Below are 27,936 nucleotides of genomic sequence, written 5' to 3' on the forward strand. Positions count from 1 at the left end.
AGGTACAGAAGGGGAGAAATCCTTGCCCAAGGTCACAGAGCCCAGGTCTTTCTCTGCTCCACCACGAGGGCTCCCTGGGGGGCCTGAACTGTTGATAGGCCAACCTGAATGGAAGCAATGTCTCGAGCAGGAAATGCTGGGCCATCATGACAAGGGCCCCAAGGCATTGCCAGATCTGGGCAGTGGAGCTACAGCTGAATCAGGGAGGAGTGTCGTGGGAGAGGGAACGGGCTAACTGGCTCTCTAAAGAGTCGGTAACGGAGAGCACCATTTCCCAAGCGCTCATCCACCAGCTGGACTGATGGGACACTGCCTACTTTCCCCAAAATGGAAGGACAACAGGGACTCACTGTGCAGGGAGGGGAGACCAACCGCCCCCACAGAAGGTAAAATGCTTAAGTCCCCCTCTGCCCATGACTCATGACACACACATCCAGAGATGGTCTGCTTCTCCAAGCGCGCTGGTACTCACATGTCAAACAGCACGTTATGCTGGGGGCAGACCCCCAGGTTCTGCCGGATGGTGCTCATCTCAAAGCGAATGTCTTTCCCCAGGATGTAGGCAGTGCCTGAGGTGGGAGGGAACAACCCGGTCAGGATTGACCTGAGGACAAAAATGTAAGAGTGCAAGAGTCAGTGTTATCCCCATTCCCCTGGAAACGCTCCACGCCAGGCCGCAGAGCCCGGGCACCTAGAGCAGAGGCATCAACCCTCCCACAACCCCATTCCTTCCTGACAGACCCGAACTGACCCCTACAAAGCAAACAAGTCTTTGCTTTAGTGGATAACCAGGAGTGGGCCTATGTGTTGGAAAGGGCATTATCAGAACAAGCATTTTTAAAGGATTCCAATTTGCAATGGAAAGTACAATTTGAAACATACATTTTGTAAGTCTAAAATCATGTCCATGAAAAATGGACAAACCACAAAAAGTTATTCAGAGATTAAAATGTTTTTTTGTGTTGGGCAGTAGGATTTTTGTGTGCCTTTTAAAAATTATCTGCGATGTTCATATATTGATTTTGCATTAACAAAAAAAAAAAAAAAAAAGAAAAGAAAAAAAGAAAAACAGGAAAAGGTCATCATCCCGAAAGTTATACCCTTAGCAATAGCTGAGGGACCACACTGAAAGTCACTGAGGCTAACTCTGCTGTTTATGGCCCGAGCTCCCTCGTGAAGCTGCCCATTATAAGGTCTTTTTATAGGTCCCCGTAGGTCCCAGAAAGGGCAGTCACATGGCCAGCTGTTTCTCACACCTCCTTAGCGACAGAGATCCTAGAAATCACTACTTCCAACATATCAGATCTTCCCACATTCTTGCTCATAGTTCTAACCAAACCAGCTCAAAAGGAAACCCCTTCTCGGAGCTGTCACAGCCTTAAGGTTCCAGGAACAGTGCAGAATTCTGAGAACCAAACGGGAAAGGTCATCAAGAGGTCTCCCAGGCTGTTTCAGGCCGAGGAAATATCTAGCCAAAACCGGCAGTGGGGAAAGCACTCTTGTGATGAGACAGTATCTTACATTCATCAACTCCTCCCGGGCGCTGCCCTTGCCCCAGTGACCAATGCAATGTCCTTGAGTCCTGCTTTCTAACTGCACTACAGAACATTCCTGAAGCTGATTCTGACAGCCACACCCTCTTCTTACATGGTGGTGGTCTTTCCAGCTCCATTGTGGCCCAAGAAGGAGGTGATCTGGCCCTCATAGAAATTCAAGGCCAGGCCATCAACAGCCACCTTCATGCCATCCCGGTAAACCTTCATCAGGTTCTGAATGGACACGCCCAGCTTCAGGTGTGTGGGTTCCTCCTCCATGCAGACTGTCAGAAGACAGAAGACAGAGGATGGGAATGAACCCACGGCAAATACCAACGAGTGGGGCACAAAGACACGGGGGCTGGGGTCGTACTTCCACGACTGTCCTCTCTCCACGGATACTTCTGGTTTCTCAGGCAAACATTTATTTAGGGCCTATTTGTGCAGGAGTGTTGGTGATGGGAATTCACTGATAAAGGAACATTCACAGTCTATTGGGAGAAAAAGACTTCACAAGCAATTAAAATACAGGAGGCTAAAAGTAGTTTAAAAAACACATGTAAAATTGCCGTAGAGCTGTGGAATACCCAGACCGTGGAACACAACTCAGCAATGAAAAGGACTGAACTGTTGTTACACATCACAGCTTGGGTGGATCTCAAGGGAATGATGCTGAGCGACAAAAAGCCAACTTCAAAATGTCCCATACTACATGGTTCCATTTGTATCACATTCTGGAAATACCATGCGGAGAACAGAGTGGTGGCTGACAGGTGTCAGGGATTGGGGAGGAAGGGGGGTGGCTGTGGCTTTCAGGGGGCAGAATGAGGGAGTCTGTGTGGATGGAACAGTTCTGCATCTTGACTTAGCTGGTGATTACACGAATCTCCATGGGACAAAGTGCACAGAACTAAATACACACTGGTGAATGAGTACATGTAAAACTCTACAATCTGAAGAAGGTCTATACGTTGTACTAGTGTCAATGTTATGGTTTTGATATTGTGCTGTAGTTATGCAAGGTGTTACCATTGGGGGAAACGGAAATGAAATGCACAAGGGAAACACCCCAATACTATTTTTTGCAACTTACATGAGTTTATAATTATTTTAAATAGAAAGGCCTTTTATTTCAATGCCATGCAATCTTAGAGGAGGGACTGACTACTTGGGAATCTAGAAGGACTATTCAGGGATGGGGTACAGAACTAGATCTTGAGGAAGGAGGAGGATGGCAGGCAAGTCAGAGAAAGGGTTCTCCTGTGAGGACAGAGTACGTACAAAGGCATGGCAGTGTGGAAGAACAGGACGTGTTCTAGGAGACTGATACAGAAGCTTGGTGTAAAGAGGAGACTGGGCAAGAAGAGTAGGACGAGCAAGGGAAGAGGCTGGGGACAATGGCCAAGGGCTGGCTCTAAGTTGTCTAGTATGCCTGCTAAGGAACAGCAGACTTTCCCACTGGCAACTAGGGGAAGGCACAGAAGAGATCAGCAGAAAAAGGACTCATTAAGTACTTAGGAAGCCACACTGAACACAAAGATAGTTTCTCTCCAAGAACCAAAGCAAACAGCCAGAAAGACAGTTTGCTAAACTGTGGACACCTCCACCCAAGTCAGGAGCCAGGAGGATTAGGGCTCTGGGTAATGAAGGGTGAGAACATCAAGAAGCACAGGCTGAGCTCTGACAGCCACTTGGTGTCAGCCTACACAGGCTCATATTTCTATCACTATGATGAAGCAGGCAGCGAGGTTATGGTTCTACAATTACAGTTGTCCTTACCTCCTCTTTATAGCTGTTAATTTATCATAAGAGTGTGTGTTGGGGTGTGTGTGAATGTATAGATATGAAGGGCCTCTTTCCTAGAAGCCAAGAAAACAAAGGCAATGGCCCTCAGGGACCCGGAGAGTGACTCCCCAATAAGTTGACAACAGCACTGGACACAAATGGCATGGGAGAATTTGGAAAGATGCATTGGGTGTGATTTCTTTGCTCCTAGAGTGGTTTCAGACTCTCTAAAGGGCAGTGGGGGTAAAAGCACTTAGGCTAAAGGGACGGCAGGTCGGCAGCACTTACTTTCTGATACTCCCTTCTGGCTGGAACCAGGGTGGCTCTTCTCATCAGTTTCCTCACCAAACCAGTAGGATTTGGTGCAAGGAAAATACCAGGGCCTGGGGATTCCATACTGGCCTGCAAGCAAAGATAAAAACCAAGATGGAAGCCAAGCACAGCAACATCCTAGCGTTCCTGAGGTATTTCAGCTGGAACTACTCCCTCCTTGACAACGCCTCTGGAGCTGGCACCCTGGAATGGAGGTGGGGGTAGTGGGAGCTCACATCTGCTGAGACCTACTATGTATTCAAACAACCCCACGAGGCAGGTTATCAGCCCCATTTTACAGATGAGGAAACTGAGGTATAAGTAGCCTACTCAGGTCACTCAGCCAGTAAATGAAGGACTCAGAATCTGAACCCAGAACTGTAGGGTTCAGATTATTCAGATATTCAATGCAGGAAGCTCAAGTAGAGGTAATGAACACTCCGCTTATACTCCCTTAGAGGAAAACCAGGGGAAGCAGAAAAAGTTAAACCTCACTCTCTTAGAATTTGATCTATATAAAAATGTATCCATGGCAGGTCTTGGTCAAGGAGATTTATTAAGGGAAGTACTAAAATGAATTTTTATGAATGTTAATTTGATTAAATCATAGGTAAGGGCTTAGAGTCAACATATCTTACTTTTCACAAACTGTACTCAGGAAACAGAGCCTCTGCTGGTGGCTAATTCTGGGGACACAGAATTAGAGAATTGGGCCAGCGCTGGCAGGAGGAACCCCCTGGACTAGCTGACCCAGTGTGACCCAACTGGGTTCACCTCCAAGCACCAACACTGCCCAGCTGTGTGTCCCACAGGCAAGTTACTTCTTTGAGTCCTAGTTCTCCCATTTGCAAAAAAGTGGGTCTAACAGCAAGCCCCCAGGCCCACACAATACTTGGCACAGCACCGGCACACAGGGCTCAGGAAATGCAAGCTAGAGCAGGAGCACTTTCTAGCATCAGCTGCTTCTCCTCAGATTGTTTGCTTGCCATGGGTCTAAAGCCCTGGCCACTTTCCAGGGAGCGCCAGGCCCTGCAGAAATGTCACCACAGACAGGGAAGAGCTCAGCTGCTAGAGATTACATTTCCCTAGCCGATGACTGAAGCTGTGTGGAAGTTCCGTGTACCTGGAAAGACAGCCTCGATGTACCACGTCATCACTCCATAGAGAAAGGTGTCGAACAACATCATGGAGACTGAAGTGGTGAGGCTGAAGCCATCCTCCTCCATGGGGCTCTCAAACAGGTTGTCCCACTGCACTCCAATGCCCTGCTCCTCGAAAAGGGCAAAGTACTCACAGCCAAACCCGAAAGCCACAGGAGACAGCAGGCTCTGTGAGAAAGAGGCAAAAGTCACTTATCCATCTCCTTGTCTTTCATTTCCTAGCACTTTTAATATAAATTCCACCTAGAGAAATGTGAATTTGCAAAATGGATCAATTACAAGATATGGAAGTATTCACCTACAGATCCCTTGAGGGGCGTGGGCTCACTAGCAGCATATAAAAGGATTCTATTTATAACCCCTCATTATGCACACATATTTCAGAAATGCATGCATGACAAAGCGTAAAACTTTTAGAATTTTATGCTTCCAAAGATGCCCCAAAGGCTCAGCAATCCTGTACCCCACACACACAGACAGACACACACACACACACTCTCTCTCTCATCTGCCGTTCTCAGCTTGGACCGCAACGGGGAGGTGAAGCGCCAGGGGTGGCTGTACGCGCAGCTACTACCCAGGGGTGATTCCTCACCACGAAGATCTTGAGAGAGAAGCCCACGTAGTCTTGCCACGCCACGCACAGCACATAGGGCAGGTACAGAATGAAGTAGATGATGCCCCCACAGGCTGCCGCCAGGTTGGCTCTGGAGAAGAGGGTGCTGATCAGGAAGCACTGCAGGATGGTCACCACGCCGAACACGGACAGAAAGACAAACACTACGCTGGGGTCGCTGTACGGCAGCAGGTTTCCTAACTGGGAAGGAAGAGAACTGTTAAATGTGCTGCCTCAACAAGCAAGCACGTCCTCGCATGATCTATGGAAAGAAGGACTCATTCATCCTCATCTGAGAGACAATAGGGAAGAGCAGTGCTGCTCACTGCTCTGATCAGGAAACTGAGGCCTAAGTAAGGATAATGACTAGCCCAAGACCACAAAGCAAAGTAAGAGCAGAGGCAGGAAGGGAAGAGTCTAGGGCTGAGATTCATCAAGACTCAACTCAATGGACAATTTTGCTCTTTGGCTCTCCAAGAATTACTGTTACCTGGTGTCTCCTTTTGTAAGGACTAGGGCTCTCAGCACCAGGAAAGAGTTGTGGAAGCCAGCATTCTATAGGACTTCTCCCTCCAAAAGCCATGGAAAACGGCCAGGGAATCTTATTCTCCCCCTTGTGACCTGCCATGGATTCTGCAGTCCCACAATCATCCAAACGCTTATGGACCTGTCAGGTCTATCTCAGGCCACTTCATCTGGGTGTGTCTGATCAGGACCAGCCAGCACATGGTCCCAGAGCAGCTCTCGCCCACCAGCCACAGGACCACCATCCCCACCACGGAGCTCTGCCCTTGCAGTCAGATATCAGAACATGAGCAGGGGTTGGTTTCAGCAAGAACTGCTCTGTCATATTGCTGGGTGGCCTTGGTGAAGCCCTTAACCTTCCTTGGTCTCACTTCCTCATATGTTGAATGGGTTAGTGAGGATATAATCAGAAAGCACAGGTGAATGTGCTTTAAACAGTGCTTGGCAATCGGTAAGTGCTCATTTGTATTAACAGTAGCTAGTATTAACCTAAATATTAGTTCCTCACCCTTTATACCCCCCTCTCTCTGAAAACATTTTTTACGTGAAGCATCCTTAAAACAAATCATTGTAAGGAAAGAAGATTAGCATATAAACCTATTAATATATGGGGTGGCACAGAACAGCACTGCCCAGGGTCCCCTTGAAGGGGGAACGTGTTGCCTGGTTGCAACAGCAGACAGCCTCTAGCTGTCAACTCCTCTGGGTCTGCCACAGCCACAGAAAGCTGCCTGGCCCTGGGGCTCATAACCCTAGTGATTGATTGAGGAGCCCGGGGTCTGGGGTGTCACGGAGGGAGGCCTTGGGCCTGGATAGCTCAGCTCAGTGAGGGACGATTTCGGCAAGCCGTATATGCTCCCGAATGCCCGTGGAGTTGGCCCTGCACTGCATTTCACAACTCATTCCCCTGCTCAATCCTGCACATTCCCCATCCCTTCCATAGATGTTGATCCCTAGTAAGTACCCCTGTGCCAAACCCTCTCAGCCTCTGCTTCCAGAAAAACCTAACCTGCAACAATATGTATCCCTCTGATTATGGTTTCTAGAAATTCTGGCAGAATCACCACCCAATACATCTAAGGAAATGAACAGCTCTCAGATGCTGCCACGAACCACTGCCCAGCACACGTCATGGTGTAGGTATGTGTAGGCGAGCAGGAGCCCTGGGTTCTAGCCCTGCTCAGCTGCTAGCCAACTGGGTTGACCCCGGGCAAGTCACTCTACCTCTCCCCAAATACAGAACGAGGAAATTGCAGGAGATGACATGTCTGACCCCTTCCCTCCCACATAATCTTTGCTTTTCTCCTCACAGCCTGTGTTGGGCTGTTTCGGAGTTCCTTGGCAGCAGGGAGCCAGTGTGGCAGCCTTACTTTCAGGATGACCACCAGCAGGCTGGCGCTCACGAGCAGAGGAATGAGGCTACTGATGAACCAGCTGAACCAGAGGATGCCGTTGTCCAGGCCCATGATGCGCATGGTCTCCTTCAGCCGCGCCTCCTTCTCATACACGATGCCCTTGATGATCACAGCCACGGAGTAGATCCAGGCCAGCGTCATGAACAGGGGCATCGACCGGCTCATCACCCGCAGGAAGCTGGAGGCCCCACAGAAGGGTGGGGAGAATTATGGGGAGTGAGAATCAGGCTCGGAGGCCGGTGCCCCCAGGAGCCTGCGTGCAAGAGGAAGCTCCGAGATTGAGGGAACGGGAGGGAGGCTCACTGGACTCCAAAATGTACAGGTTATCACATGCTTCATGAGGAGCGCAATGTAGTGTTAACAGTGAGACCAATGAAGTGCCGCCAAGTAGCATTTCTTTGCGGCCTGCTTTAGTCACTAGATAACTGTGAGGCGTGGGGTAAAGTACTAAAACAAAAACCAAAAAACCAACTCCTTCTCTCACAAGAGTACAACATCTCCAAGGTCATGTTCCTATTGCCTCGCACAACTTTTATCACAGACAATACAGAAATAGACTCCAGGCAGCTCTTGTCAGTCATATTTCAGATTCCAAACTGGAACAGGAAAGGCAGTGCTGTGAAGTAAAAGGGACACAGAATTTGGACCCTGGAACTCCAGGCCCAAGTCCCAGCTTTACGACTGAGGCACTTACCAGCTAAGTAACAACAGGCAAAGGCCCTTAATGCCGCTAAGCTCCCCTCCTGTCCTAATCTTAAGACACCCTTTCTTGAGTAAATCTTGGCTGAGGGGGGTCTTTGGAAAACTCTGGCTAATCTTTCTGAAGGTGAAAAACAAGATAATTTGGGGTGACTTGGAAAAGCTAGAGTGAGCCACGCAAGGAAACAGTTGCCCAGTGCAAAGCAGAGAACAAAAATAAGAAGAGGAACCCTGCTCCTTCTACACTCTTATCTCTACACACACACGCGCCACAACGGAGAATGAGAGAATTTCCAGAATTCAGAAGAGACGTTACATATCTCAGATGCCTGCAATAACTCCACCTCTGCCCATGCTCTCTCACAAAAAATCATCAGAGGAGCGCCCGGGTGGCTCCGTCGGTTCAGCATCTGACTCTTGGTATTGGCTCAGGTCACGATCACAGGGTCATGAGATTGAGCCCCACACCTGCATGGAGCCTGCTTAAGATTCTCTCTCTCCCTCTGCCCCTCCCCCACCCTCCCCTGCTCTCTGTCATTCTCTCTCTCTCTCAAGAAAAAAATCATTAGAACCAAAGGCACAGTTCCCATGAGATCTTGACAGCTTAGTGACTAAGCGCTGAAAGATTATCTAAAGTTTAAGATAAAAAGGCCTTGTTCAATTTTATTTGGATTGTTTCAAAATGCGATTTACCCCTTAGAAAGAGTAAGTGGGCAAACAGACCACCTGCAGGCAGCTCTTATGGGCCTAGATCACTGTTTCTGTGCTGGGGGGATGTACGTATGTGTGTATGTGCTTGCCTGTGTTTGTCACGACACATTTGAAACTGCAGACTGAGCAAACTTTGACCAAAAGGGTAGGGTATGTAAAAAACAGAAGCGCTAGTAACTACAGATGAAAAAGGAGGGAGGATTCCAGGATGTGCACGTGTGTCAGTGATGTGGCTGGAACCGTCAACAACCTACACCTGGCTTATCTCCTAAAATCTTCACTGAATTTCAAAAAAGATTTTTTTGTATCAACACACCTTTAAAATACACAAAATCAAAGCATCCCAGCTCCTCTTTTGGACATATGCACACGCGTGTGTATGTACGTGTAGGTGCTCTCATCCATGAAATGGCAGCTCAGTGGTAACTTACATGTCGTCGACGTAACAGGGGTAAGGCATCTGCTGCACATAGACACCAGTTTTCTTCTCCGTGCCCGTCAGCACCCTGATGATCGCCTGCTCCACCACGTCTTGCAAGTAGGCAAAGCCCCCCCAGACGTACCGCATATCCTCAAAGGGGTCAGCCCGAGGACCCGGGTCCCAGTACCTAAAACCGAAATACAGGTCAACAAATATTCCTTAGAACCATACATCAAAAAAAAAAAGCCAATCACCCACAGTCCTACCATGACAGAGCCCCTATTTTCATCTTATATATTTATATCTTATTTTATGGTCTCAGGTGTGCACATATTTTTATTTTTATTATATTTTATTTTTTAGTTAAATTCAATTAGCCAACATATAGTACATCATTGGTTCCAGATGTAGAGTTCAGTGACTCATCAGTTGCATATAACCCCCAGTGCTCATGACATCAGTGCCCTCCTAATGCCCATCACCCAGTTTTCCCATCCCCCCACCCACCTCCCCTCCAGCAACCCTCGGTTTGTTTCCTAGAGTCAAGAGTCTCTCATGGTTTGTCTCCCTCTCTGATGACTTCCCATTCGGTTTTCCCTTCTTCCCTAATGATCCTCTGCACTGTTTCTCATATTCCACATATGAGTGAAATGACACATTTTTAAACAGATATAAGCAGAATGAGCATACAAACGAGCAGAATGTTGGTTTGGCTTCGCCCCTTCCCCGGCTACCTAACGTTACTTCAAGTGGACATACCAAAATTTGCTTAATCATTCCCTTTTATACTGGTTGTTTTTGTCCCTTTTCGTAAAAATGGATAATGCTAGCACAGGGAACCTGAAGCCTTTATTTCTTCTTTTCTTCCTGTTAATTTAATGCCATGGGATTAATGCTCTCAACCAGAAACACTGAATCAAAAGATGGTATTTTTTATGACCTTTGAAAAAACTGTCTCTAGCAATGAATGTGCCACTTTCACCAAAATCATGCCACCAATTGGGAGTTATTTTTGGGTGAAATTTCTACCAAATTATTACTTAAAACCAAGTGCCTCTAGTCATTTTAGCTGTTCTTGTCTTCCCCCAAACTGGCTGCTGGGGGGGGACTGAACTCACCCATCCTTGATCTTATTTGTCCTCTCCACATTGTCAATGTCCATTCGGATCTTGTACTTGACATGACGGGGTAGCTCAACACTGCCGGGAGTGATTCCAGTGAACACGACACCAGCCCAGAACTTCCGCTCGTCCAGCAACTCCATGGACTTGTTGATGAGCCGGACTTCTGTTGCTACCGGTTCGAGTTTGTTCAAGTTGACACACTGACAGAAGAACAGCCTTCATGAGAACTCTGGAGGCCAGGAAAATGCTCAGTGCCCAAGGCAGGCTCTGTCCTAAGAGGGACGTGCTAACTGCGTGGCATTTTTATCCTCACCCTCTCATCCTCTCCAAAGTCATTTTCCAATATTTGATTGAGAATGGATCCTTTTGTTTTTTAACTGCAATTAAGAGAAATGCTAGAAGTATTTAGAGATATGTTACTTATATGGATTTTTGTGGAGGGGAAGAGGTCGAAACAATGATCATACTTCCTTTTCCTCTGTTTTCTGGCAATTTTGAATCATTAACCAACCAAACAAGCAGACCAAAAAGAACCCCTTATTTGTCCTTATTAAGTCACATCATTTTTAAAACTAGATTTTTAAAATATAATGTATCCTATTCATTCTTAGATAAACTTCATAAATAACGCCTTTTTAAGGGCATGCTTTCTTGCCATTAGGTACTGAGCTATGAAACCTTGGGAAAACCTAGAAGACAATGGACAGAAACACCTCTGAGTCAGAGAGAATAAAGCTAGAGTTAGGTCTGTTTACTCATTCATTTAGTCATTCAACTAACATTTAGGAAGGCCTTCTGTACACCAAGCCCCATATTAGGCTAAGGATACTATTGGAAATAAGACTATACATTATTTCTAAACTTCCTCCAATCCAAACCTTACTGCACCACCTGACAGAAAGAAGCCAAACACTTTTCTAAATGATCCATGGAACAACAGTTCCTCACCTCCATGAAGCGAGAGATGGTCTGGATTGCCTGGTCAGTCTCATTGAAGGCCTCTCTCCAGGTGTACACAGAGCCATTAGCAGACTGGACATCCTCAGGGTGCTTGGCCAGAAATGCCAGGATATCTTTAGCAGTCCAGTCTAAGCCATCCAATTGCTGTTCCCAAAAGTGGTCATTGCTTCTGCTGTCCAACATTGTCTGCCGTTCCAATGAGAAAGTACAATCAATAAATACCAACTAAGTCTAGATACTAAGTCTTGAATGATTTACAAAACCTAACCTTTTTACGTATGCTGTCTCTTTTTTTTATCTTCACAGAAAACTGTGAGGTAGATAACAGTGTTCCCACTTTACAGGTGAGAATACTGAGGTCGGAAAAAGAAGTATGATTTTAACCAAGGTGAGTCATAATGCTAACAGACATGGAGCTGAAACTCAAACTCAGACTAGTCTGAATCCAGAGTCCAATTTCCAGCCTAGCTTAATAGTATCAACTGCAGTAACAACAATGATCATACTTACTCCGCACAATTTTTATATTAGATCATTTATATATTCTACCTCACTCAACTCCATGAGGAAGATATATCTAAAAGTTCCCATTTTACAGATGAGAAAACAGGTTCAGAAAGGTCAAGTCCCTAACATAAGGTCACACAGCTAACAAGCAGCAAAGCCAGGGTATGAAACATGGACTCTGATTCTACGGTACCTTTCCCCAGCATTATATCGTCTTCCTCTTTTGAGACTCAAGCTGATAACTCCTCATAAACACCTTATCTCTAGACCGAATTAAGACAAACCCACTTGTGCTGTTTAGTTTAGGAAAATACTGCTGTGATGAAACCAAGTAAAACTGCTGGATGCATGGTTGTGATGCAGAAGAGGCCTGCCTTCCATGTCTTGTTCCCTGGCTGGTTGGTTTCCCACGTGAGTCAACATGGAAGAGAAGGACAAACTAATCTGCTGTTCAACCAGCAGATGCAGAGGGCTGGGGCAGAAGCCTGCACTGGTGCTGCCAGAAACGTGGGTTAGCTTCCAACTCAGCTCATGGAAAAGGAGAAGCCAGTGTAACTCCTGTCACAGCTTTAAGAGGGGAGATGAAATTCTGGCTCTACTGAAATGGAATCTCTAAGGAGCCAAACACTGCTACCTTTTAAATCAGTCTTATTTCCACTAACAATTTAAGTTTTTCCCCCATGTGGCTTCATATGTATTATTTTAATGGGAGTATAATGGGTTTATAGAGTATATATACTATAATTTCATTAACTATTCCCATACTGCTAAGAATTTAGCCTATTTCTAATTTCTCACAATTATTATAGCAATAACATTTCCTCTCATACAGTGACTTCTCTCTTTAAAATTATTTCTGTAGGGTACATCCCTGAGGGTGTATAGAATGGAGATACACAGGATAGCACTTTTTTTATGGCTTTTGCAATTTTCATTCCAAACTGCTTTCCTATAGGGAGTAACAATTTATACTATCATCAGTAAGACACGTTAAGTATTTTTGTTAACAGATACAAATTTTTACCTCACAGAAGTTCACAGGGGCATGGTTTAGCCATTCTGAAATGGCTTTCTTTGGAGACTCGAACAAGTAAGAGCTGACTGAAGACACATGGCATTTGGGGTGAGGCCTGCCCTGCCCTGCCCAGTGTGGCTTCAAGCAACATGGTTAAGGAAGGCAGCAGGACCAGAAAGATGTGCCCATTGAGACTGCTGATTACGCGGCCATTTTAGGGTACTTGAGGGGATCAAGAGACCTAAGATCACCCTCAGGAGTGGTAGCCAGGGAGAAAGCAAGGTCTTCAGAAGAAGGAGGCAAAGAACAGCTCAGAAAAGAAAACAGTTAATGTCAGTGGGTTTCATGACTCAACAGAGAAGTGCCTCCCGATCTGGGTGGGAGGGTGGTGGTGATGCAGTACACGTAGACACAGCTGGAAAAAGCAGAACGAGAAGAGCTACCACGGAGTAGAATGGTGGCTGCCAGGGGCTGGGAGTGAGGGAAATGGGTAGGCCAACGCGTACAAAGTTTCAGTTACGCAATATGAGTAAGTTCTGGAGACCTAATGCACGGAAGAATGACCGTAGTTAATAACACTGTACTGTTGGCGCGCCTGGGTGGTTCAGTTGGTTGAGCATCCAACTCTGGTATTTGGCTGGGGTCATGGTCTCCAAGTCCTGGGACTGAGCCTGCTGTCAGACTCAGTGTGGAGTCTGCTTGTCCCTCTCCCTCTCCCTTCCCCTCTGCCCCTCTCCCTGCTCACACGCACACATGCTCTCTCTCTAATAAATAAATCTTTAAAAAAAAAGATACTGTACACTTGAAATTTGCTAAGAGGCTACTTTGTGAGGTGATGGATATGTTAATTAGCTTGATTGTGATGATCATTTCACAACATATACTATGTCAAAACATGTTGTACAGCTTAAGTATATACAATTTTTTTTGTCAATTACACTTTAATAAAGCTGAAAAAAGAAAGGAAAACAAGAGCTACCCCAAAAGAAGCAGAAGCCTCAGGCATCACCTCACATACCAGATACGAGACTGTAGGGGGTACAGAGGACTGAGCAGCCCAAGCTTGGGGAGTTAGAGAAACACTCCTTCAGAGAGAACTGAAAGCAGTGGAGGAGGCCCCTCAACTTCCACCCACAGACTGAGGCGTCCCGAGTCAGTGTTTCCAGTTGAACCACCTCCCTGCACCCTGGGCCTTAGTACCCATTGGCATATTGGACATCCCCACCATCCTCCTGCTAGAAATCTTTCCCCCTCCACAATCAAGCAGCCACCAGGCTTCACCTCCTGCAGAAGCCTTGGCCACCCACTTGGCTAGTCTCCACTCTGGTCTCTGCCTTCCATCTTTCCATACTTCAATCCACCTGACATATCAGACTGATGTATCTGCACCTCTCCTTGCTTAAAACTTGTTCATGGTCCCCCAGAGCTTAAAGTAAAAGTTCTTGGCTTTACACACAAGGCTCTCCAAACCACATGCCATGCCTTCCTCCCCAGCCATAGTTCCTACATTTCTTATTGCACATCCTGGGTTCTCCCAGCAGAATTACTAATGAACACCATGGCCATGTTTACAAGGGCTTTGACCTCTAAGCACCTGGAGCTAGGAGCTGCTGGAGCACCCAAGCCAAACTCTCCACTTAAGAGTAGGGGAAGCATCTAATATTATATATCAACTGTACTTCAATTAAAATTTTTAAAAGAAGGGACACCTGGCTGACTCAGTTGGTGGAGCATGCAACTTGACCTTGGGGTTATGAGTTCAAGCCCCATACTGGGTATAGCGATTACTTAAAAAATAAATAAAAATCTTGATTTTTTTTTAATCAATCGATCAGTAGAGTAGGGGCAGCATCTATCTGCCTATGGACCAAAACTCATCAAGTCCCTTCAAAGGACCCCTCATAATCTTCTGAGACACAGAAGGAGAGACATCCAATAAGTAAAAAATCAGATTCCAAGGACAGGACCAGGAAGAAGAGGCCCAAGACCACACCTGGGTCTATGGCACTGTGCGTGCTGGATCATAGGAATCCCTTCTAGAGGAGAGACTGGAGCCCAACAGAGACCCATACTTGAAGGGCATGAGTTGTTATTACTAGCCAGGAATTATTCCATATATTCATGCAAATTATTGTTCATGTTTCTCTCACTCAAGTCCCTTAGTTTTTAAAGGCCCCACCCAATTTAAGAATTCTGCATATGTAACAGGACTCGAGCAACAAAGATGACTCCAGCTTTCCCATCACTGGAAGGCTCCCTGGGTATCACACCACCCACCCACCCCCAGGGCATCAGGGGGAAATCCAAGGCCTGGGAGAGAACCTTCCAGGTAGGAACCGCCTCTAAAACCCAGCTGCCCCCTACGATCAATGAGTGTCAAGACAAGAAACCTGGTAAAATCCATTCCTGCTTCTTAATGGCAGCAGAAACAGGAGAAAGGAAATAGTCTAATGACTCTCTGACTCAGCCCAAGGCAGGGATGATGTGATTAAATGGCACTCAGGCTCCTACAAAGGAAACATTCTGTTCTTGCTCAGACTCCTCCGCTTTTGAATCCAATTGTCTCTAGAGCACCTCTCCCTTTTAAGTGGCTCAGAAGCACTCAGGGCAATTCCTCTCCACACCTTAACGGTGGCTTGGCACTCACACAGTGCCTTGGGAGCAAGGAACCAGGCTTTTGCCCCCACATCTGTGTCGAGACCTACCAAGATACAGGAAGGCTAACTAAGACGCCGTGGTTGGCTTTAGGACCAGAAATGACAATAGGCAGGGGTCTACAATCACCAATACCAACTCTCACTAAGTTTCCTGGAACACGGATTTTTGACCACAGGCACATGGATGCCGGCGTGCATGAGAGCGTTATCTGTGCACCATCACTGGCAGCTGGAGCTATGCTTAATACATCGATCCTGGTTAAATGTAAGAATTCCCGTCCCAGTCACCTGTGGGAAAGTGACCAGAAACTCCCCTCTCTAGCATCAGGCAGGCACACAGCAATCCAAGGGACACTCACCCGAACAAGGTCCATTTCCGGGTTACTCTCCATGAAGGTCCAGATCTTGGGGCTGAGCTCTTCCCACATACCTTGCACATCATGAAACACAGCCAGTTCCTGAAAGGTCTTATTCACCTGGAGTCAGTGGGGGACCCGGGGGCAGCAGGAAAAAAGGAGGAGAGCCATGAGACATTCAGCTGCCCCCTGACGAGATGCGCCATCACTGTTTCCAGTCTTTCCCATCTCTAACAAGTGCCTGCCTGAAGCTATGATTCAAATATCCAGGGCTGGAGAGCTGGCCCTCCACAGTCAGCTCTGGCCTGGGGCACACTTGCAGTTCTCCCACGTTGGAAACCCCAAAGAGCCATGAGCATAGTCGATATAATCCATTTGAAGCCACCTTCACTTTTTTGCCCATAACTCTAAGAGGATTCTGGAGAGGGATTTCTGGGCCTGGGCAGCTTACCTCAGCCATCACCTGCCTGGTGGCTGGAGTGTCAGGAGTATACAGGATCTTCCCAACAAGCAAAGGCTTGAGAGCTTTCCATATGATGCGGGAAAGAGGACTGGACTCCAAATTCTTCATCAAATCATTGCAATAAGGAGCTATGAAGACAAAAGGCAGATATTCATATGCAAGGTCATACACGTGTGGGAACAAAGAGGGGCTTCGGAGCTAGCCAAACAGTCCTGAGTTCAAATCCCAGCTCTACCACTTAATCGCCACGTAACAAATACCTTCACTTGTACCTTCACTTGTCTGAGCCTCAGTTTGCACCTCTGTAAAAATAAAGTTACTAGGTACTTGGCAGAGATGTGGTGAGGGTTAACAAATGTTATCTGTAGAGCCCCTACAACAATGCTTGAGAAAAATTCATCAGAGCTTATTATAACACTGATGATGGATAACTCACAACAGAGAGGATCTAGAAAAATGTTTATTTTTTTTAAGATTTTATTTATTTATGTGACAGAGAGACAGCCAGCGAGAGAGGGAACACAGCAGGGGAGTGGGAGAGGAGGAAGCAGGCTCCCAGCGCAGGAGCCCGATGTGGGACTCTATCCCGGAACACCAGGATCACACCCTGAGCCAAAGGCAGACGCTTAACGACTGCACTACCCAGGCGCCCCTAGAAAAATGTTTTTACTATGCACATACCTGCATAACTCTAGATTCAGAGTCTCATGTCAGCTTGTCACCTTGTTTTCATTGAGAACAGAAAGCTGAATTTCAACTTAGTTTTCAAGCAAAAATAAAACATTTCCCTCTAACAGGTCTCATCACAAGTATATCTAATATATATAATAAAAATTCCTAATGGAAAAATCCAAAATTATAATAGACAATGAGGTTTGGTTATCCAGAAGGATTCCTGAAATTGTTTTTAAATTTTTCATTTTGGGTTCTTTTAGATGGCAAGCATCCTCTATATGCTGCAGAGAGGATATATTAAAAAAAAAAAAAAAAGGTTTCCTCATAGTTGTATCTGCTTTGCAAATAAAGTTTCCCTTGGGTTGACTTGCAAGTGAGGGAGTGGAGCAGACGGCATTTCAGAAAACTGCCTCTAATGCCATCCCCTCTAGGCTTGCAAAGCAACCTGCTATGTCTGGAGTGCTTCACTCCAGAGAAGAATAAAAGGTTCTTGTGTTACAGTAATGCACAAAAGGCTGCCTCACCCAGTGTCTGAAAGAGACACCTGCGGTTGGAAATGGAGAAAGGCTCACTTGCATCATGTTTTCAAGGAAAAGGATGCCATTGTCTAAAACTGTAACATTGGCTCCTTGCTGCCACCAGACGGAACACATCCCCACGAAACTGCCCAAGTGTGAGAAGCAGATACGGAGTTACAAGGTTCTGTAACACCACCTTGCAGCTAAGCACCAAAAACAAACAGCAGATCAAATGTCTGAGTCTGATGGCACACACACCACATCAACAGCTATCTCAGAGGCCACGTGGTTTACGGGGAAAAAAGCACAGGGCCAGGCAGATCTGGGCTTAACCCCGGCTCTTGTGGATTCACTATGGTGTGGCTCCGATCAAGTCACTTAACCTTGCTGAGCCTATAAAATGGGGGGTTATACAAACTTCCTTGCAGGGTTCCTGGAAGGGTTAAATGAGATAACGTCAATAGAATGCCCAGTACACAGGAAATGTTCCCTAAATGTTAGCTTTTATTGCTGTCGTCATTCTGTTATTTTAAAGTTTTTAATATACAGCATGTCTGGGGAGGGGAGAGGAGGAGGAGGAAGAAGAAGATCCTTGATTTCTCTGGTAATTCCCCTCCTACAACTCTCAGGAAACTGGGGGGGTTGGCTTTCAATCACTCTTGCATTTGATAAAGACACCATGTACCTGAGATCTGCCAGGCCCCATTCAAAGCAGGGGGAGGCGGTTCGCTGATAAGGAAAAGTCTCCGCTAGGAGCTCAGCTTGGTGGGCAAACAGACACGTACACTTCCAACGGTGCTCCAGAGGATAAGGGTAAACATGGGGGAGGAGGGATGCGGGATCCAGGCTAGCACTAAGGGGGGCTTCCGTCTACGCAGACACTCACTTGTAGAATTGTCATAAAAGCTGCCAGCATCTTCATCTGTGCCATTGCCGCCAAAGAGGGCTTTGTAGTTGTTGTCCTCGTACCAGTTGAGGGACTTGATCTTCAGGCCCCCACCCTCAGGATGGCCACAGACGATGCGCGACACGGCTTGGTATATCTGGCTGGACGAGCTGGAGCTGTTCACATTGGTCAGGAACATGACCTCCTGCCGCATGTCACTCCAGCTGTTCATGCTGAACAGCTGGTGCCCGGATCGGGATCAGGAGGAGAAAGGGAGGGGGAAGGGAAGGAGGAGAGGAGGGTATCGCAAGGGTGAGGGAAAGAAAGAGAAAGAAACAGCTTATTTCCTTGACCTCTCCAGAGCCACACCCCAGAACATATCTGTGTCGTGTCCTCTGAGCCTTGGGATGGGATTGCCAGCACCCTGCTACTCCATGGGTGGTCCAGGGACCAGCAGGGGCCTTATTGGCGAGGTGCAGATCTAGCCAACTACAATTCAAATCTGCATTTTCACAAGACACCCAGGTGATCCCTATGCAAATTCGAGATTGAAAAGCACAAACTAGAGGTCAGTAGAGCCCCTGGGGATGGGCTTTATTTCATTTGGATTATCTTCTGGTTGATGGAAGAGAAGGCTTTCTCTGAATAGCCATGTGTTCACATACATCCATCAGGAATGACTCACACCCTAGAGCACGTGCTCATTTCTAAAACACCTTAGACTTCCCTGTAGAAACTGAGGAGGCCTCTGCCCCTGGGAGGGAAAGTAGCATGTGTGACGTGCCCATCCTGGTCTCAGTGAAGTGCTGGACAACACGAGAAGCATAACATGGGAGACCCGAGGCTGAATCCCAGCTACAGGTCTCATTCACTTCCAGCCTTACAAAAGTCACTTCTCTGAGGGCCCAACTTCTTGCCAAGATGATGAAGCTGAACAGAGCGGGGGCAGAGTAAATCACATGAAATAGAAGAGAAGGCCCTGCAAAGGATGAGTCCCACGTCCCAGCGCCACGGGCTGTGTCTGTGACTTACACTCAACTAGCGCTTTGTCTCATAGACAAATGTGCTCCAGCACCTTGTAGAGTTCTTGGCCCAATTGTTCTTACCATTAAATACTTATCAAGCACTTTGCATTTCTACACATTTCACAATAAATCAGAAATACATTTCTACATTCCTTGAAATGTCACTGCATGTTCTCACCACCCGAAAGACTGAGCCATGGAGGGCAGAGGGGAGAGACCCAGGGGCCCTGCCCACTCCCTGTGGAAGGCTTAGATTCTGACACCGTGTGCCCAGTTTTCTATCTCAGGCCCTCCTGGTTCCTTTGGGTCACATGGTCCTCAATACTGCAGATCCTGACTTTGCCTTTTGCCTCCAGGGGGAAACCAGGCACTCCAGGGACAAGTCAGAGGTCACAAACATTTCTACCTCCAAAGAGGAAGCATTTGACATATACTACAAGAACACAATTAGATGGCCAGCTTTTCCTTACTTTATCTTTTTATCACCTGGATGAGGTATCTAGACAGGGAGGGCAGAGGTAGTCAGACTACCTTTCCTTTTGTTGGTGGGTGAAGAGCACTAGAGATGTTTTAATGACAGTGAGAGCCACTCACTTCTCTTTCCACAGGCTGCATCACTACCACCAGCTCACCAGCCCCCAACCAAAAGAACAAATTTCTTCCCACATAAAACCAGTACATCTTTGGATAGAGGCACCAGCATGACGGAGTTATTCCATACTGTTGGTTCTTCTCAGCACCTGTCTTGGGGAGAACTCCTATTCATTTTTCTACACCTCAGCTCACGCTCCACACTTCCTCTGTGAAGCACTCCTACTCAGGGGGAAGGGTGGCCATTTGTCTTCCAGCCCATGAAAGATGGTGTTTGATAATCATCTATGGAGTGACTGAATGGCTGGCTGACTACTTTCTCAAGACATTGCAGTGGCCCCCTTCTTCCCTTGCCCCCACCTTAGTCTCTTCTCGATTTAGCAGAAAGAAAGTAAACAGTCTCATACTCTAGATCACATCATATACCCTGTGCTCCAAACCCCCCACTGGCCTCCCATCTCGCAGCGTAAATCCAGCCTTACCAGGCCTGCACGGTGCTCACCTCCTTCCCTGGCCTCAGCTCCCAGCACCCTCTCCACTGTGTTCCCTCTGTTCGGCCCATACCATCCTCCTTCCTGGGTCTTTAAAGGCCTTCCTTAATCATGCCTTACATCAGTGTCTTTGTATCTGTTCCTGCTTGGAGTGGACAATACATGATCATGTCTTCAAGTTCAACTGTCACCTCGTCAGAGAGGACTTCTCTAATCACCCCTTTGAAACAATACCTCAGCACCCTCTATCCTTCTTACCCTGCTTTATTTTTCTTCATGGTGAGATGCTTGCTGGCACATTATATGCTGACCTGTTTATTTCTATCTCCCACCACACAAGCCCCACAAGAACAGGAAAGCTAGTGTGCTCACTTTTGAGACCCCACCATCTAGCAATGTCAGGCACATGGTAGGGGCTGAAGAGATAACTGGGAGGCTCCCCATCCTGCCTTCCCCATCTCATCAGGCACACCGTCCATGTCACCCAGATGTGGAGCTCATGCCAGCTTTCACTCATCTAGTTCCTAAAGTCTCCATTTCCACCCAATTGCCAGGCCCTGTTAATCTGTATTTCCTTCCTTGAAGAGTATCGTTTCTATTCTAGTCTAGTTTCCATCAGAGTTCACCACACAAAAAGTAGGCCATAGTACCAAGAACATGGGGTTTGTAGTCCAACAGTCCTGGGTTCAAATCCTAGTTTTTGCCAATTAACTAACTAGATGACTGTGAGTCCCACTTTTCTGAGCCTCAGTGCCATCTGTAAAATGGGCACAGTAAGACCTACTCACATTTGTCGTGTGAATGATACAGGGAAATTGGGTGAAACTGCATGAATCAGGGGGAGGTCCTTAGAAATTGTTAGCTCCCTTTTCCTTTCAAGGGTGGTGCTTTGGTCAAAACATTCAACTTCCTTTCAAACACTGAACAGATACACACATGCATTTATTTATCTTCTCCTCATTTGTCCCAGGGAAATAGCAAGTTAGACAATAAGTAACTCATGGTCACGGGGACTTGAAGGTGTTCCACAGAGAGGAGCGGGTGGTCCTTGCTTGCCCTGGCCCAGGGAGCGAGCAGGGCACAAGGAAGCAGCTGCCAAGAAAAATGATATATGGCTCAGTGGAGAGTTTCTGCCTCATCAGCAATGGGAACATCACATGCTTTCAATTATTTTTCTTACCCCGGACAAAAGGCAGACCAGTGATGTAAGAGAAAACACTGTACCCAGACCCTAAATTTAGAGACACCCTCCCATGTCACAGTCTCTGCTCTACTTGCTCTAAGGCTGGGAGGAAAGCTGGGAGAATACAGGGTATGTTGATGCCTGCTAACAGGACTAGAGAAATGGCTATGGACTTGCCAGTCAGTTTCTGTTTTTCTTTCTGCCTCCTGGAAGAGCCCCAGGTGACCCAGCTTCTGCACTTACATAAAGGTCACCAGCATTCACAAGCAGAATAACAAATGGCAGGCTGGAAAGGACTTCTTGTGAAAGGGACCCAAAACCTAAGCTTCTTCAGTCAGACACCCATGAGCAGAATTCAAAGAAAAAAGAAAACTGAACTAAAAGCAATACACCAAATTGTCAACAGTGTTTAATCTCTGTGTTTTCCAAATGTTCTGCACATTCCATCATGAACGTACAATACTTTTATTCTAGGAAACCTAAATTTTGATATTTGAGAAAAATAAAACAAATACCAAAAAATGATTTAGAGAAACGATTCAAAATAAGGCTGGACTAAGTCTGAGAACATTATTCCTATCCACTGTCCTGGACATTTAGGCCTGATTGTTTCTGATCACCACCCCCTGGCTCAGCTGCTCACACACTGGGCTCCAGGCAGCTCCTCCTCTCCAAGTCTAACCAGAAACAAGGTTGGGCATCACCGACGTGAAGCACACGCTGGCTGGCAGGCAGAGAAAAGGTTAACTGCTTTTGCCAGCACCTACAGGCCCCCCTGATCTTGCAAATATAAGGTTATTCTGATATATTTGTCAACATGTAGACCTAAAAGGCAAACTCAACTTAATGTTCGTCAAGAAAGGACAGTCCCAAAGGTGAACGTCAGAGGCCAGGCTTTACAGGGGAAGGTCTGAATTAGGGGTTCATGCTATCCCCGTTAGTTAGCAAACACATGTTTTGGTGAAAGGACCAGCCTTGCTAGGGTCAGAGAGTAACAATGCGAGAAAGTTCTAGACTAGGTACCGTGACTTCAGCCGCAAACTAATTAGCTCTGAGGCATCTCTGTCCTTGGTTTCTTCACCTCTAAAGTAAGGGGCTCAAACCAGATAATTTTTAAGATCACAGATGCTTCTAAAATTGATTTTATAGGTCACGTAATAGTCAAATCAAAAGGACCCTCTGAGCCACACTCAGGGTGGAGAAAAAGCCATAGTGGATGGTCTGCCTCCTGGTGCAGGAAAGACACAACTTACCTCTTGCGCCAAAGTCCCGAGACTATCCAGCAAAGTTTTTGTGGCTTTAGCCAGTTCCTTGCTCAGGAAGGGAGACTTAGAGTTTAGTTCCCTCTGGAATGAGAAAAAAATACTTTGTTTCTAAGCTCAAATGTAAACCTGAAATCTCTACTGAAAATAAACAAGTTAATTAAAACCATTCACAATCTTGAGTTTAAACCACAAGAAACCCACTCCTAACCAAAATAAGACACTAAATTTATCCTAACTGCCAGTCTGCAGGTTGTTTCAGATAAGAATTACTAATCCTCTGATGAATGCTTCTAAATAGTGTAGAAATATATATTTAAAACTATTTGATATGCAACAGATAAAACCATTTCATGCAGGGGTGTGTGTGTGCGTGTGTGTGTGTGTGTGTGTGGGTGGGTGTGTGTGTGTGTGTGTGTGTGTCTCCAATGCAAGCCTGACCACAAATTCCCAACTTTGTCTGCAAGATGGGCAACAGAGGAATGACCTTGAGAAAACAAATTTCTAATGGCTCACAAGAAAGGAAGAATATATAAAGTTTAAAGCTGCCAAAAGCATGGAAAGGAGAAATTCTCGTTCATTCTGCTCAAGCCAGCACTCTTTCTAACACTGGAAATTTAATACAGAATGCGTATTTGTATATCTACTTTTAGTCAGACCTTTATATTTACTCATGGTATATTTAATTGCTGTCATATGCCACCTAGTTTCACAGCAAATACATGAAAATCATTGGACCCAAGGAAAAGATAAGTTAGGGCAGAAAGCCTAAGCTAGAGAAGAAAAAGAAGAATGATGCATGGACCCTGAGGCAAGAGCTGAGGAGTCTCAAATTTGGGTTCTGAGTTTTCAGGCTTCCAAAAAGAAAAAGATGCAGGGCTAGTTTCATCATTTTTATTCATTAAATAGAAAAAAAAGAAGTTTCTGGGAAAACCCGTCTTTCCTTGGTGCTTCTATGGGCATCATTTTATTTAGTATCAGACACCTCTTTAATCTAGAGAAAGCTGGGCTATTTTTAAGATTTATTTATTCATTTTAGAGAGAGAGAGAGAGAGAGCGAGCATGAGCAGGGGGAGGGGCAGAGGGAGAGAAACTCAAGGAGACTCCATGCTGAGTGTGGAGCCTGACGCAGGGCTTGACCCCACGACCCAGAGATCATGACACGAGCTGAAATTAAGAGTCGGACACTTAAATGACAGAGCCACCTAGGCGCCCCAAGGCTGGGCTATTTTCCTATTTGTCTTGTATCAAGGAATGTTGTGAAATCATAATACAGACTATGTGGAAAATAGCTGGAAGTGGACAGAGTTCATCATTATCTCAGAAATAGCAGCTGGGGAGATTTTCCTTTAAAAAGAACTCCAGGGGAGGGAGGGGGGCGCCTGGGTGGCTCAGTTGGTTAAGCAGCTACCTTTGGCTCAGGTCATGATCTCAGGGTTCTGGGATTGAGCCCCACCCACGTTGGACTCCCTGCCCACTGGGAAGCTTGCTTCTCTCTTTCCTTCCCACTGGTGTTCACTCTCGCTGTCTCTGTCATATCTCTGTCTAATAAATAAAATATTAAATAGATAGATAGATAGATAGAGAAAACTCCAGGGGTGCCTGGGAGACTCAATCAGTTAAGGGACCAACCGTTGATCTCAGCTCAGGTCTTGATCTCAAGGTCATGAGTTCAAGCCCCCTTTGGGCTCCACACTGGGTGTAGAGCTTACTTGAATGAAAGAAAGAAAGAAAGAAAGAAAGAAAGAAAGAAAGAAAGAAAGAAAGAAAGAAAGAAAGAAAGAACTCCAAATACAGAAGATTAAAAGTTAGTATCATCATGATCATCATAATATCCAAGCCAAATCCTGGATGTACATTTCTGATAAAATCTGTCTAAAGGTTCTATGCAAGAATCTGTCCAACCTGACACATGAGCTCTCCTAGAATGGCTTACTCACCAGGGTCCACCTTTCCCACACTCCCCGTCCTCAGGCCTCTGATCTCCCTTAACCACTCCACTCAAGTAGGTCTCGGTGATGCAACTCACAGATTATGTTAACAATCGTTCCACTAAGTAATCATGAGCAAAAACAGGTGGGAGGTTTTTGGTGCTTTACTTTCTTACTACAGGTTTACATCGTCACTAAAGGTTATCACATTAAAAGCTGACCCTACAGAACCTACAATAAGAAAACTTTTACAAGCTGAGAGGTCTCCTTTGGAAGGCATGGGAAGTAAAGGGTTTCTGTGCTTATATCAGGCCCATGGATGACACACGCTCAGGATTGCGCGGCAAACAAAAAACGCCAGATTAACTTAATGTCCTTTTTCACAACTTAAAATTTGGTAGTTAATCCATTTCTTTCATAAAGTATGAATGGAAATAAGACTCTGATGACCCTCTTCTCTGGTTCTGGGGACTGGGGGTGGCTACCGAACCCTGGGCAAATGGCTCAAACTCCCCATGGCCTGATTTCTGCAGCTATGCAGCAGCGTTCGTGGTGCGCACGTCTGCTGGGATGGTCAAAAACGCGACGTGACAGGACATGTGCAGAGCACCTCACTCAGCGCCTGGCACACAGTGAGCCCTCACAGTCCTCAGAAATGTCACCCCTGCCTTCCTCTTCCCTTCCCTAGAAATTTACTACCAAAACTGAAGGGTTTTCTAGTTCTTGAAAAGACATCCATCCTCTGTTTCCTGGCTAGTTCTCCAAGAACTGTCTCGCCTGTCGAGGCGTCCTCCCTCCGCTGAGCAGAGAGCTAGAGTTGTCATCTCGAAGCACACCAGCCACACCCAACGTGCGATTTCTAACACAAGAAATCCTCTTCAGGTAAGACTAGACCTAATTCCTGAAGACTTGAGATGAAGGCTTCTTTCCTCCCTAAGGCCCCCTTTTCCCTCAGTGTTTGCAAAACTGTGAAACAAAAGATGTTAAGCAGATGAAATATATACTTATATTTAGTAATGTTCCGTGGATGAACTATAACTACAGATGTATATTTATATCACACACGCACACATATAAACTTGCTCCAGGGCTGACACTTAGACTGAAAAACTGGAAGGAAAAATCATCACCTACGTTTAGGTATATGTGTGTATTTATACCTACACACATACACCCATGTATACGCACACACACATTTACCTTAATGCATATGGATGTGCCCCTTCTATTTATAGGGGTATTGATTTTTACCTTTATAGTAGAGATATCTTTCCTAAGTTCATTAAACAAACGTAGTGAATCTACAAAAAGGAAATACTGCATTTAAATAGTACCAATTGCCTTTAACGATAACCAAAACCATGGCAGACAACTGGGAAGGAGCAGCTTCCGCGGATACAGTGTGGTCCCAGAGCTCTTGCACCAGCACCAGCACCAGCTGCCATGTTTGTTAGGTGTGCAGCCTCCCAGCCCTCGGAGACCCTACTGATTCAGAAGTGAGGCATGTGAGCCAAGAAGCCTCAGGATTTTTTTGCACAGAGAAGTTCAAGAACCACTAAACCATAGCCCCTTGGGCAATGTTCATGCCTCTTTTTCACAGCCTACTTTGCACGGAGGTGGTTGTTTGTACATTCCACGTCTGGTCAACATGAGGCTGTCTGCTTTGGATGGTGAAGCACTGAAGAGAGACCAATCCATTCCCCTAGCCTCGACTGGGATCAGAGATGGTAAGAAATGCATGTGAGGCCAGAACGTCACACCAATTGAGTTCACAGCCACCAAGTACGAAAGGCCACATCTCTGAAACCTTAGCTATGCCACTGGCCTGTTGTCAACATTAGCAGTCACCTCTCCCCGGAAGGGTACTAATCAATCAGCCGTTCATGCTGTTCTTAGACGACGACTTCCTCATCTGAACGAATTTAAACTTTCATAGGTACTAATTTTCCCTTCAGGTTTTTCAACTTAAATGTCTTAACCTTTGAGGCAGGCTTATTCTTCTTGTTTTAAAAGCTACACAATTCAGCAAAGCTCCACGCATGGACACTGCAGGACTGTTTAACCCATGAACACCACAGCTGACCACAGACATAAATACAAGGACTTCATTACATTTACCATGGATATCAGACCTTTACATATTCAGACACAAATGCGATACCACATCATATGGTTGTTGTCAATAGTCTGAGCTCTGGTTTGCTTGTAATTTAGGTTTTGGTCTCTAAGAGAAACACTGGCTAAACCCAGCCATAAGTAATAGGTAAGACAATCAATGTCATTATTAGGATCCCTTTTTACACTAATTGTTGTTTGAGATTAAATGCTCAGTATTCATGAATGTAAGTATTCGCAACCTATTGTCAATACAAACAAATATCCATTTTCAAAGATGTGTTGGAGTTACACACAATTCACCTTCAGCATCGTTTAAAGCTCAGGGTATCCAGATATTTTGCTCAAGACTTCATTTTACTTTTCTGGGCTTGGATGTTATAAAATACAGAGAAGAGACTGATGAGAATCTGCAAACTAAATATTACAAATTCATGGGGAAAAGATGGGCTATTTAATTACTATTGCTGGGACTAGTTGTTCATGTAAGAAAGATCAGAAAGTTTTCCATCTCACACTACTATACAAAATTAAGTTCTTGGCAGATTACAGAGCTAAAAGTAAAAAGTGAAAGTTGCAAATATATAGAAGATGTCTTTATGAACTTGGGGTAGGGGAAGGCCTTCAAAATATAAAAAGTCCAAACCAAGGTGGAAAAAATGACTTCAACTTTCAAAAGTAGAAAACTATGCACCAATAGACACCATAAACAATGTGAAAAAAATAAGCCAAAGACAGGAAGAACAGATTTTTTTTAATTTCAGTATATAAAGGAAATACCATGTAGCAGTTAAAATGAATCAGATGCTACATGTTATTGATACTGATGAATCTCAACAAGATAATGTGGAGTGAAAAAGACAAGTTGCAGATCAATATACACATTTATACGATGTGAACACCTACAAACCAATAGGGTATATTGTTATTAACAGAATGCAAATACATCCATATGGTATAAAGCAAAAAGCACGCAACTCCAGGGTAGTATCTGTCTC

General features: G+C 45.6%; 1 protein-coding gene across 1 annotated transcript in view; it reads right to left on the reverse strand.

Annotated features, from left to right (window-relative positions):
* ABCA1 (ATP binding cassette subfamily A member 1) overlaps positions 1-27,936 on the reverse strand; it is a 125,736-nt gene that overhangs the window by 36,799 nt on the left and 61,001 nt on the right. The window contains exons 8-20 of the mRNA XM_040631674.1: positions 22,884-22,976; positions 18,341-18,581; positions 16,250-16,389; positions 15,802-15,918; positions 11,252-11,449; positions 10,298-10,503; positions 9,190-9,366; positions 7,304-7,526; positions 5,388-5,609; positions 4,756-4,960; positions 3,609-3,722; positions 1,648-1,819; positions 473-604 (exon numbers count right to left, since the gene is read on the reverse strand). Of these exons, the coding sequence (XP_040487608.1) occupies positions 473-604; positions 1,648-1,819; positions 3,609-3,722; positions 4,756-4,960; positions 5,388-5,609; positions 7,304-7,526; positions 9,190-9,366; positions 10,298-10,503; positions 11,252-11,449; positions 15,802-15,918; positions 16,250-16,389; positions 18,341-18,581; positions 22,884-22,976 (2,240 nt within the window). The remainder of the gene's footprint in view (positions 1-472; positions 605-1,647; positions 1,820-3,608; positions 3,723-4,755; positions 4,961-5,387; positions 5,610-7,303; positions 7,527-9,189; positions 9,367-10,297; positions 10,504-11,251; positions 11,450-15,801; positions 15,919-16,249; positions 16,390-18,340; positions 18,582-22,883; positions 22,977-27,936) is intronic.

The sequence above is a fragment of the Ursus maritimus genome, unplaced genomic scaffold (genome assembly GCF_017311325.1).
Source record: "Ursus maritimus isolate PB19 unplaced genomic scaffold, ASM1731132v1 scaffold_17, whole genome shotgun sequence".
NCBI classification, from domain to species: domain Eukaryota; kingdom Metazoa; phylum Chordata; class Mammalia; order Carnivora; family Ursidae; genus Ursus; species Ursus maritimus.